The sequence below is a fragment of the Clupea harengus genome, chromosome 17, assembly GCF_900700415.2.
Source record: "Clupea harengus chromosome 17, Ch_v2.0.2, whole genome shotgun sequence".
Taxonomy (NCBI): Eukaryota; Metazoa; Chordata; class Actinopteri; order Clupeiformes; family Clupeidae; genus Clupea; species Clupea harengus.
Window position 1 is genome coordinate 23,721,304 of NC_045168.1, and position 13,232 is coordinate 23,734,535.

Consider the following 13,232-nt stretch of genomic DNA (forward strand, 5'->3'; position numbering starts at 1 on the left):
TTGCTGATGTTGACAAATAAACGATTTATTGGATTTATCTTATCTCATAGCACCAGTGCTTTGATAAGAATCTTTTTTTTAGTTGTAAGCTATAACTGCAGCATAGGTTATACAAGAAATGTGATTTTAAAATGACCTAGATAGCAACATTGTTTTCAATGATCCTTCTTAGTGTAAGTAAGATTGATTAATCGGTTGATTGGCTGAATTGTTTGTTGAATTTAACTGTTCAAGATTTGATATTGGAGTGTCACAGCAAGGTCGTGTTGGCTTTACTTTGATATCATGGAATTCCCTTCATGTGCCCTACTAAAGCCCAGTTAGGACAGCCTGGTTGCTGCGTATCAGTGTACTTTTACAGTGTTCATTAGGCCTTTCCTTATTCGACGATGTTTGTTTTGGTGTGTGCATAGTTTATTTTTTCAAATGACTATTTCGAACATTGTTTAACTAGTGTATTTTCACCGGGAATTATTTCTGCTGTGCAACCGAGTAGCCTTACTGTGTCAACAACAACAACAACAAAAAACAAATATTAGCATGTAAGCTAGCCAGGTAGTTATCTCAATAGTTCAAGACTACCAGGTCACCGAACGAGGATGTTTTTAGAAATACTACAGTGGTTAGAAAACTTCAGCCAAACAGATGGTATGGCTGGAACATGTTGTTGTATGAATTAAAAAAGTACATTCAAAGTTATTAGCCATAGCTATTAGTCACTCAGTCATTAGAATTTCGGAGGCCTCTGTAGAATTAGCTTATGTGAAGTGCAGCTCCCTGTTCCCTCATATTTACTCTGGACCAGTTCTCCTCTACCAACCTCCTGACCAGCTCTGTGTGGGCCGCTGCCACTCTTGCGCTCGAAATTGGGCAGAAATGCTCTCCTGTTATTACGCATGAGTCAAATCTGGTCTGAAATTACGGGTCTGATTCTACACTTGGCACCGCAGCCTGCCGTGTAAATGGAGCCGTTAGCCGGATTGAGCTGTGTGAAAGTATAAAACACACTTGGCTGGCATTGCCTGGCACCCCGGGTAAGCCACCAAACTGGCACACCCACCAACCCTTCCCAGCGGAGGTGCAAGTCTGCCCTGGCTGACTAGGCTTACTTCCACTCGCTCTGTCACTCTCAATCCACTCTCATGTGGGCGCACACTCACATTTCCATACTTGCTTTCTCTGCTTCCTAATGTTTTGTTGATGCACACATGGACATTTTCATCAGCAGTTTCTTGCTTGTAGAGGAACTTAAATCACACACCTTTGGATGCTGGGATGCAACCGTGTGTGTGTGTGTGTGTGTGTGTGTGTGTGTGTGTGTGTGTGTGTGTGTGTGTGTGTGTGTGTGTGTGTGTGTGTGTGTGTGTGTGTGTGTGTGTGTGTGTGTGTGTGTGTGTGTGTGTGTGTGTGTGTGTGTGTGTGTGTGTTGGGTGGCTAGGTGGTAGAGCAGAGGGAAGTGTGTGTCCGTCACAAAGAAGGAGATTATCCTGCTCTCAAACTCACAATGGCTCCTATTGGCTACTTTGACCTTTCAGCTAGCTGTGCACCAATAGTGCACCGTGGTCCATGTTTGTTGCAGTTTTACCCTTACAGGTTCCCTCTTTTCTCGGACAGCAGTAGTGACCGCTCAGCTGTCTGTCCTGTGTGTCATGCTGAATGACAGTGTCAAGCTGTGGCCTATACTGAGCAGCTGCAGAGTGCAAATAAATCTCTCTTGTTGTGAAGTTGTATTTTTCTCCGTGTTGGAATCTTTAACATAGACAAAGATCTGTCCTTCCAGTCATGTCCTGCTAGAGAGAGCAGAGTCTGGTGGGACGACATGGACATCTGGGTCAGTGGAGAAGCCTGCTAGCATGAGAGCAGACACTGAATGTCGAGTGTTGTTGTCATGACGTGCCTCACACCAAATGACCTGACTCTGCAGAACACTCTCACGGTTCTTTGTGCTGTCAGCATGTTCTAAAGAATACAATCGAAAGAAAAGAAATGGCAAAGACATCAATGCTAAAATTAGGTGGTGGTTGTTTTCGTTAAGTAACATTGTGGCATATGGATGGATATGTTTGTTGGTGTTTATAGATTTTTACACAAGGCTTTTGTGAGGAACACCAAAGAGAAAAAAAGGCTCTAAAAGAGTCCAGTCTCCTCAAATGTGGCACTTCAGCAAGAGCTGTGTTTGGTTCAGGAACTCTTTTCTGCTAAACACATGCCAGGCGGTGCCCCCTGTGAAAAGGCCGAGCAAACAGGCCTGGAATGCAGGCAGGGATGCGCTGCCATTGTACTCTTGGCTCGTGAGGAGATGGAATTTGACAGGCATCCTTCTCGTGGGGCGGCGAATACACACCAACACCTCTATACACAACCGAGACAGGCTTCTGATTGCACTTAGAAGCATAACGTTGACGATTTCTAAACATTAGGCTTACCGTTTGATTTTGATAATGAACAATTTAAATTAAATACCAGCCAGATCAATGCAGGAAATCTTAAAATGAGACTTCAGTAGAGAATGCAGTAGAATTCACATTCAGCATATTAACCGAACCAGTTTGTTTGATCTAGTCTAGAAGTCTGCCCGTGCCTTTTCTTTAGGTTCAAGTTAAATCCTGTTTTTCAATGAGTGGCCTGTCACAATGCTCGTCACCCGATCTACTGGAAAGTGTGTGTGTGTTGAAACTCAGTTCTAGTTGAACATTGTGAGTGGTAGTGCACTGTGGGTGTCATGGGCCATTACCTCCTCACAGTTCTGGAAAAAGAAAAAGAAATCAAAATCCGTCTGTGTGAATCATACTGATTATTTGTCTCCCATCGGAAATGCCCTGGAAAAGCCTGCTTTTTTTTCTTCTCCTTTTCCCCCCTCATATTCTGCTATTTTAGATGTATGAAATTATAGGGCCCACGCCTCTAAGCATACATCACGCGTTGTTATGAACTGCAATGGTACCATCCATGCTTGCCTTACAGGTCTGCCTCAGTTGGTGTTTTTTTTTTTCAGTTGGGTTTCCAGTTTGTGGTTCCTGTGCCCTGGTTTGACCCTCTCCAGTAGGCTGATTGTTTTTGGTGTGCGAGGTAGAAGTGGAGGAGAAACTAAAAGAACTGGACTCTGAGCAAAGTAACTAGAAATGCTCGGCATTCAGATGCGCCGTACGCAGCACAACCTCACTCAATCTCACTTACTCATTCTGTATCTGTTCTCTCCCTCTTGCTCTCTCTCTTTCCCATCTGTTTTCATATCTTTCACATTCTCTCTCTCTCTCTCTCTCTCTCTCTCTGTGTGTGTGTGTGTGTGTGTGTGTGTGTGTGTGTGTGTGTGTGTGTGTGTGTGTGTGTGTTCTGCCACAGCCCCCTGTTTCCTAATGACATGATTTAATCATTGGGCAACTCAAAGAGCTGCTTGTTTGCCTCCCCTGCTAGTCGTGTAGTTGAGACGCCTCACTGGGGCAGATTAGAGTGCTGGGCTGGAGCCGTGCTCTCCACACGGGCCTGCCGTTTCACAGAATCCCCCGGCCTGAGAGAGAGACTGAGGGAGGGGGGCATGACGTGTGTGAATGAAGTGGGACAGGAAGAGAGAATGTGTGTGTGTGTGTGTGTGAGAGAGACTGGGTATCTGTGTGTGTGAAAGGGTGGCAGAGAAAGTTTTTGCCCTACAACAAGCTTGTGAGAGACACAATCACATCGTAGAACTCCCATTAACACACACACCTCTTCCTGGTGGTTTACTTGGTCTTTCACAAGAGAGAGACTCTCCCAGGATAGACGATGCCCAGCTCAGCGCTGCCAGCCTGCTTCCGGATGCAGTCCAGTAGGTTGGCATGACTCCCCCCACTTGTGTCACCGCGAGCGAACAGAATCCTGTTGGACTGCTAAGCTGAGCGGTGTTGTTTTTGCCCCCTTTTTCTAAAGTCTCTTTCACTATTTCAGACTAGAGGGCATTGACCCTGGCACGGAGCCCAGTTGGTGACACATTTGTTCTCATTGGCAAAATAGGAAATGTAATAAGGAAGGTTTCTGTGGGGGGGGGGGGGTCCATTGGCAGTGATGACATCTGACATGAGCTTGACATGATATCGGCCTCTTTCTGGAAACAGGAACAGCACCATTTTGAAAAGAATGTGGGGTTTGTTTCAGTGTTCTCCACTTCCGACAGCACTATGCATTTTCCTGGGGCTCAACTGGTAAAGCAAGGGACAAACAACACCAACGTCATGGGTTTGATACCCAGGGAGCACACATACTGACGGATATGACTATTTACAGTACAGTACGTCACTGTGGAGAAAAGTGTCTGCTGGATGAATAAATGTAATGTCATGTAGGCTAATATTAACGGAGAAGAATTTCTTTGCCATTTGTTTTTCAACGCCACGTTGACTTTATAGGGGGGTCTGTCACACTTGTTGTGGCACAGTGCCAGTTTACCCTTTTTTCTCGGCTAATTGTGTGTGTGTGTGTGTGTGTGTGTGTGTGTGTGTGTGTGTGTGTGTGTGTGTGTGTGTGTGTGTGTGTGTGTGTGTGTGTGTGTGTGTGTGTGTGTGTGTGTGTGTGTGTGTGTGTGCGCGTGTGTTAGTGTGTGTGTGTGTTTGTCCCTCTTTCTGCATCTAATCTAATTCCTACTGATATCAAGCTATATTTAGCTGCATGACTGATTTTGCTGAAGGCCATACTTTGAAAGAGTTGGGAGTGGGTGGGGTGGGCAAAACCTCCTCAGTGCCTCTTCATCAGAGATCTCATCACGATTAGCGTCTGTATTGCTTTTTTGCAAGTGAGGAGGACACTCACTTCAGGAATGGGCTTTCACAGCCCTGTTGTGTGTGTGGAGTATTTCTCCGAATTCCACAGCTCTTCAGTTGGAGTCGACAGCGGCAGTGTCTGTGTGTTTATTTTGAATGGAGGCATTTGCCATGCCCGCCCCCCTCCACACATTGCAAGTGTTGGCTTTTCATTTTTGTCACGAGAGCGTGAAGTCTACTGGCGCAATCAGTCCACATCTTTCAGCTGTCTGGGGCGCCGTTTCCGGTGTTTCCATTTGGGAAAACTTCAGATGAATTGGTCACACGTTTTTTTTTTTTGTTGTTTTGGTCAGGAAACGACCAACTTACCAAAATAAGCAACCGTTAATCGTCTCTAGTAATCGCGTGTGTGTGTGTGTTTCCCCGTTTCCCCCTGTTGTGATCCATACTAACTTGCATCTCAGATGTGAACTAAAGATATTTACCATTTTATTTTATTGAAGCTTTACAGCACAACAGCATCCTAAAGCAACTGGAAAGCAGGTGGTAAAGTGTTAATTTCATACTTCAGACAAGCCAGACACACACAATGTTCTCTTCAGCTGCAGGACTTATAGGAGCTAGCCTATTTAGCTGCACTGGAACAGGTCTGGAAGGGTCTACTCTTATATCGGGTGTTTGACTCTCCAAAATCTAGAATGTTTTGGTGTGGGCTTACTCTTAAATAGTTCTTAAATGAGATTTGATTCAGTCTATATCAATCAGTCAGAATAAATTGATAAGGGAGGGGGTGTTCGGGGAGGGGGCTCTGAGAGAATGACTTTGGAAAGTAGTGCCCAGTCACAGATGTTATCAGTCATCACCTCTGCTGTGTTGTGGAATGGGTTTACCTCAAGTCCTAGTGTGTCCAGTTGTGTGTCAGATCTTTGAAATATACCAAGAGCATGAAAGCATTTTGCAAGGTACCTAGGGACCTAGACCGCAGGGTTTTGTCAATATAAACAAGATTTGCCCCGATGAAACGCTCTGTTTCAGAGCTTTGTTTTCGTTGGTTTCTTTTCCCTGCTAATGAAAGCTATTGGCGTTGTGGTTTGATGCTTGAGATGAGTCAGCAATTCATTTATTTCTCACTCTGTTTATGAGGCTTTTGATGTCTGTTACGCAGTCAACAATCTCTCCTCGATTGCTCTCCGACATGTTTAGTCTGCAACTCGATTTGTTCTCTATTATGTTTTTGTTTTTTTTTCTTTCTTTCTCTTCAACAAACAAATTATATTTACCACTGGCTAAGGCTACTCCCTTCTGTGAGTTTTGTGCCCTTGCTGCCTCGGATGCTTTTAGCCTATGTGTATTTGTGCGCGTGTATGCTCTCTTTGTGCCAGTGCTAGCTTGGACAGGAAACAAACGTTTATATTTCTAGTATTTTTCTCTGCGGGCCATATATTTATGCCATGTTCATGTTCAAGCATAAGTGTGTAACTGTATGATGCAGGCTATATAAAGGTTGGGAACCACACGCACCCTGAAATGTTTTAAGTGTTTTAAAATGGAGCCAGCCACCAGACAACCGTTGGTCCGATGCTGTTGTGGCATGTTGTATAAATCTTGTATAAAGTGTTTTCTGTTGGCAAAAAAATGCAAAATTTAAACAATTTCAAGTTTTTTTAAACCCTCTTTTCAACCGAGGCTTTTACAGTTTCAATTATTATTACAACTTCTTGGGGTACGATCACAATAATAGTATATGAATAGTGAAATGTAGAATAGTGAGTCTCAATCGCTGACTTTTTATTTACAGGTCAAGTGGTCAGACTCGACATCAAGCAATGTAACGAAAACTCACCTGGAGCTGGAAAACTTCTTGTTAAAGGTATGTACTTTTGAAAGGTGTGTCACCAGCGATCACACAGTCAGTGGATAAGACCCAACCGGCCTGTTTTTAGTTTTTCTTCTTCCTCTTTTGAAAATGTACCACTACGTCTAACACTTTTGTATATAAAGGAATACAAATATAATGTGAATTTTTTTAAAGTAAAGAAATCCTGTGAACAGCTTCCAGTAGGTTTAGATATTGATGCACAGATGGTTCCAGTTCAGGGTTAGGTCAGATATACTGTATACTGTTATTGGTAGATGGCTCTGTTGAATGACAACATGATTTTGCGTAATGATTGTTGTGGTAGAAGTGGTTGTTTGGACTGCTCTTCATACTGTTGCTATGTAGCAATCAGACAATCTTTTTGTTGTTGTTGTTGTTGTTCTTCACTCATCAGCTTCCAAAGGAGCAGTCCACTGAGTCCTTCGAGAGGGGCATTCTGCGTCTGCTCAATCGGGGGGAGAAGCACGAGCAGCGGGAGGTGGAGAGGAACCTCAGGTGAGTGACGTGCTTCGTGTCTTCCTCTTTCCAGGCAGCTTGTCCTTTTTGTCTTTGTGTCCACCTTCTCTCTGCGAAACAACGAAAGAAAGATTCTAGCGAGTTCTAAGATTATGAGCCATTTACAGACATATGTTCCGGTGGTTTTAAAAGCTTCTAAATACTGAAAACCCTTTCAAATAATTCAGTTTGGAGAGGAGACTGGTTTGCATTGGAATTCAAGCGCCTGACGTGTTGGTCATTGCAGGCTTCAGCTGCATATCACAAAGAACACTAGTGATCAAATTAGTGATGGAATCTCGAACGCAATGTTCTTGTCCAGTCATCATGAAGGAATGCTCTCGCTCCCATACCAGTGTAAAGCATAAAGACATCATGACATTGCACCTTGCACCTTGCTACTCACACGCCCGCACACACACACAGGTACACGCACACACACACACACACACACACACACAGGTACACGCACACACACACAGGTACACGCACACACACACACACACACAGGTACACGCATGCACACGGTACCTCCTAGCGTTGCCATTGCATGTTGTGAAGGCAACGATGCCCCCTTCTGGAAAACAGAACTGGTTGACTGCGTTTCCCTAAGTTTCATTTCTGGTGAATTGGCAATAGTGGAGAGGTGTGGCAGCAGCAGTGGGAACTGATTCAATTCTCAACACAGCCAGCTAGAGCTACATAAGGGATAAAACACTGACCACCGGCCACCCATGTGACTGAGGAGTGATTGTTGTTGTTGTTGTTGTTGTGGTTGTTGTTGTTGTGTTGGACGTGCAGGAAATGATGTCGCAGCTTAGCCCTATGGTCTCGTATGCGTGACGTTTTAGTTACAGTGCAGACAGACACACCCCTTTTTTTCTTCTGATATGTCTCACCACTGACCACACTATTTGGGTCACTATCAGATGGGTCACCACTGACCACACTATTTGGGTCACTATCAGATGGGTCGCCACTGACCACACTATTTGGGTCACTATCAGATGGGTCGCCACTGACCACACTATTTGGGTCACTATCAGATGGGTCACCACTGACCACACTATTTGGGTCACAATCAGATGGATCGGTGGGATACAGAGTAGTGCTTTCCATCTGGTCTACGCCTCAGTACTGAACGGAGGCGGTTTCATTCTTATTGCCATTTCTTCAGAAAGAGCTTGTGGAATATTAGGTCAGATTATATTATATGTTTAGGGGATATCTGTTTTCAAAGTCGTCTTCTGTTACATGTTTAGACGAAGGAACTATTACCTCGTATCGGTTCAAATGTCAGTATGTCTGTGTGAGATCAGTGTGGCTCTCTATCTGTATGTATATTCATTGATTTATGTGGAAAAATAATGAACGCTTAAATGACACTTGCTTTTTCCAGGGAGAAGTTCATGTCTGCGCCTTCTGCGTTCCGTCAGACAGGCAAGGTGTGTGGGTTCTTCCTCACCGACTCGTCTTCTTCCCGCAACAGTTGCAGCAAATGTAAGTGTGTTTGTTTTCTATTATTTTTTTTATTTTTTTTATTATTTTTCTTTTATGCGTGTGTGTGTTATTATTCTGCTGCTTAACTGAACCGCAGCAGATGATTTGACAAAGAAAAACAAATAGAAGTGTCATAGATTCCTATTACAAGTGCATTTCCCTTTTTTTACCGAACGTTCCCCGTGTCCATTCCAAACTGATTAAGAGACAAGACTATTTTGGATCCTGTTGGACTGCTCAGAGGCAGCATCTGTGTCGTGAGTTATAGTTATATATCCCTCTGGGTGACCGTGATGAACGAGATTTAGACTGGACTGTCATTATGAACTGCCAGTTTATTACGCTTATGAACTCCAGCTGTCTGACTCCTACGAGAGCACGATGATGTGATGGTGATCGCAATGGCAGTTTGGTATTCGGAGATGTGTAACATTAATGCTCAGCCAGTTATATCCTAGGAAATGATGCTGTGTGTTTTGTGCAAATCTGTGACTTCTCAGTTTGCCTGAACAGTCTTAGAACAGCCCAGCTGGGAGCGAAGGGTGAAGCCGTGGTTAGGGAGAGAAGCTACAGCTGTGGGGGTGTCTCTGCTCGAGATGTGTTGGTGAAGCAAGAAGCCAGCCAGCGTTTAACCTCATGTCATGGGTCAGGTCACATGGACACTCTTCCCAGCTGTACAAAAGGAAGGCAGTGAGGCCCTCTCGTGGATTTGTCTCTCTCTCTCTCTCCCTCCCTACCTCTGTCTCTCACTCTCTGACTGTTTCACTCACTCTTTCTTTTTTATTATTCTCTCACAGCCTTGTTTTCTCTCACCTTTTGCCTCTCTCTTTCTCTCTCGCACTGTTTCACCTATTCTTCTTTCACAGCCTTGCCTTCCTCTGTTTCACTCTTTCTCTCTCTGTGTTTCTTTTGTGTGTGTGTAAGTGAGCCAGTGTGAAAGCATTGATCCCAAAAGTGCAGTAAATCATGCAGTCAACACATAGCTGCCAAAGAGAAGACCAAGGGAGGAGCCAACCCCTCAGAGGATGGGGGGGGGGGGGGGGGGGGTGTAGGCCGTGGTTATGGTGCAACCTTACCCACTAGAAAGAGGCTTGTAAGGGTCATGTTAGATGCGCTCAGTCAGTTGGCGGGCTCATTTTGACACACAGGTGTCTGCGGGCCCTCTGCGGATGTAACAGACTGGTGTTCACCACGAGGGCCAGGCCCAAGCCGAGGACATGTCATCCACACTCCAGCCCCAAATCCCCCACTGATGACCGCAGCGTGGCGCTGCTCCAGGGCCTTGTCCTGTGGCCAGGGCGTTTGGCCAGCCAACGCATCAGCCTCAAAGAAAGGGGAAAACCAGTGCTTGAGATGTGGGCACGCAGTTATGATGTGTTTTCGACTTTTTAATGTAGCCGTCTCTGTAAAATGTTAGAGGTTTGTTTACTGCAGCGTTACAAGATAAACAGTAAACGTGGTAAAACTCTATTTCCATGGTTTGTGACTCTACCAAAGTAGTGAGCACCATAGAGAAAACAATGGAAAATCAAGTGTAAGGCTGAAGTAATTCGCATTTCCTGCATGTTGAAGTTATCAAAAAGTTTAGAGCCGGTACTTAATACTTTAACAATCTGTCGGTACAGTATTAGCTAGAAGTTCCATGCTCTAATACGAAACCCTAATTCCAGATAGTTGTCAGAAGCGCACTAAGTAGATATGTGATGTGGTTGTATTTAGCCAAGAGATGCCTCAGAGGAACAGCTGGTCGGCAGGACTGTACACAGCGCTTCTGCCTTGACATACTGTTGTGATTTATAACGCATGTGAACTTATGACCTCCTCTCCCATCCCTGTGCTGGAGTGGGAAGATGTACATCGAAGTTGAGTTTTCAAAAATATGAGTTCTGTGTGAATAGTTTAATTGTGTATCTACTGGATATATTTAATTTTTTTCCCCCATTATTTTTTTACACTAATTTTGTATACGTACATGATCTGTCATTATTGAAATGGACGGCAAGGCAAGTTTATTTATATAGCACATTTCATACACATAGGCACGTTTATTTATAAAGCACATTTCATACACACAGGCAATCCAATGTGCTTTACATAAATAAAATCAAAAGGAACATCCAAAAGAATAATAAAGATAAAGTGCTCAAAGTATATTAAAAAATAATAAAAACATGTGAGAAGTAAAAACATTCAAAGACAGTAATAATAATTAAAAGAAAGTACCTAAAGTAGAATAAAAACATAGTAGAAGTAGCCCACACTGTGTATCTCTTTCAGAACAGAATAAGCCCAAGATGTCACTTCCCCGTCTACGTCCAGAAGTAAAGTGCAGTAAGAATAGAGTGCAAGTTATTGTTGGAATTGTAAATTAATACAATTATAATAAAAGTTACAGAGTTAAAAATAGTTCAAAAAGTGAGACAGCAGTATGTCAACGATTTTAAGATTCCACACTGTTTTAGTGGTCAATTATATTAAATTATGACATAATAATGGTTATTTCTAGGTGACTAGAGACTGTATAGTTTCATTGTTTGACTGTGTGATGTTGATGGTCTGTCTAATAGTTTTTAAAATTTCAATAAAACATCTACCTTGCTAGAATGTTCTTTGAGTTCTCACATTCAGGAGCAGTTAAGGAAACAGTCCACTTGTCTTTGTTTTTTTTAAGTGTTTTGTTGTATAGCTTGTGTCTGAATCCACGAGTCATGTTTCATGGTATAGGGTGGGAAAATGCCTTCTGCCTACTTGAGGCGTGTTGCCAGAAACCTCTGCTATTGTTCTTCTCTGTGTAATGGCACCACGGTTTGCTTCAGGCCCTCACGGTTTGGTTACATTCGGGTTTTCATCGGATCCACGGCCCACATTTGCTTTCACAAGATTGGCTTTGCCAGGCTCTCCGACCTCCTCTTTTCCTGTGGAAATCCTCTCATAACATGCCATGTGTGGCTCTCGGAGCCGCTGCCAGACGCAGCAGTCCCCTCACGGTGGACTTCAAAGGCGGGGGAGAGCGTTATTAGAAGCAAATGCGGCCCTGACCAGGAGCGAAACTCGCTAACTGCTGCCTCAGTCATGTGCCTGGAGCTGGAAGAGCACAGGGAATGATTCTCTAGGAGATAGGAGACCACAGACTTGAAGGAAAGTTTGCAAGAGATCCTTTTCACCCTACTTTTTAGTCTCTCTCTCTCTCCCCCCCCCTTTTTCTTTCTTTCTCTCATCCTTTCTCTCTCTGCATTGTCTCTTGTCTTTCTCTTTTACTTTCTTTCTTGTCTCTCGTCCGTGAATTGTGTACTCTTATCCCACCATCTTCTCTCAGTCTCTTTCTCTCCCACACTCATCCGCCCGCTCTGTATTCTCTTCCTACCATCCCCTCCTCTCTTTGTTTCTCTCTTCTCTCTCTTACCAAGGTCTCTTCATGGATTTCTCCCACAAGTCTGCCTCAGTTGATCCCATTGGTTGTCTTCCTACCAAGGATGCCCCATTCAAGCTCGCTCCCCACTGGTTCCTTCTGTGTCAGCTTTTGTGTCTTTTCTTCTGCTTGGAAAGCTCCATGGACTTGTCTCCATAAGTACTTGACAGCCCTCAACATCGTATCTCAAGATGCTGTAAATGTTGATCTGGAAGATGCTGACCTTGATGTTACTCTTTTTTTTTTTTTTTTTTTTTTTTATCCGTGATATTCAGGTGTTTCACGATGATGTAAAAGCTTGTCTAGCTCTGGTAGTTGTGACGTAAACATTTGACAGCCTTTCTGTCTGTCACCAGTTAGTGCCAGTCTTTCATTTATTCTCTGAGATGGTGTGAGAAAAGAAAGAGGGAGAGTGAGGGAGCATGTATTTGTTGATGGCGGGGAAACCAGCGAAGGGTAGGACTTGGGTTCTAACCACAACTTCCGTTCTGCGCAAATCCTCTTCACCTTCTGTTTCACTGCTTTTTTGTCGCATGGCATGTGTCTGATAGGGTCTCCCGTGTTCCAGGCGCCTGCTGATAAGCTCGGGTGGTGGTTTCTCTTCCCCCCCACTCCCCCGTGTTTGTTTGGGTGTAGTAGGAGAAGGTGTGTGTGATATCAGGTATGCATGTGTAAGGCGTGAATGTTGCTCCTACCTGCTGTCATCCTGGAGCACCGTAAGGCTGTTAAACAAGAACCAGCTGCTGAACGGTGAGGAAAGAGCAGAGAGGGGCCCCCCTCGTGGTAGCGGATTAAGAATGTAGAATTCAACGACACGTGACCCGATCACCCCGATCAATCAAGAAGACTCATTGCAGAGGCAGGCCAACTGCATCTTATAGCGCCATGACTCTTCTTCTCTCTCTACTGTTTACTTGTGGTATAATTAATTCATTAATTCCATTCAGATGGTTTGTTCATGGAATGAATAATTTACAATAGAAATTCTAGAGTTGGGTCCCTGTTCCCCTGGTTGGTACCTGCATTGTGTCCAGGCTGCTCTATACACCTGGCATGGCACTTGAAACAAAAACAACACTGGCATGACGATCATGCCAAACTGTAATCTTTCACACTGTATAATCAACCCAGCAGTCAGGTGAAAGGAAATTTAAATACGGCTTTATATCTGCAGGGCTTTGAATCAAGCACATCCTGTGTGTGTGTGTGTGTGTGTGTG

General features: G+C 44.0%; 1 protein-coding gene across 1 annotated transcript in view; it reads left to right on the top strand.

The window, feature by feature from the left end:
* The window catches only part of LOC105905186 (zinc finger CCHC domain-containing protein 2), a 32,859-nt gene that overhangs the window by 10,605 nt on the left and 9,022 nt on the right, over positions 1 to 13,232 (top strand). The window contains exons 4-6 of the mRNA XM_042710229.1: positions 6,529 to 6,600; positions 7,004 to 7,104; positions 8,504 to 8,604. Coding sequence (XP_042566163.1) covers positions 6,529 to 6,600; positions 7,004 to 7,104; positions 8,504 to 8,604 — 274 coding nt within the window. The remainder of the gene's footprint in view (positions 1 to 6,528; positions 6,601 to 7,003; positions 7,105 to 8,503; positions 8,605 to 13,232) is intronic.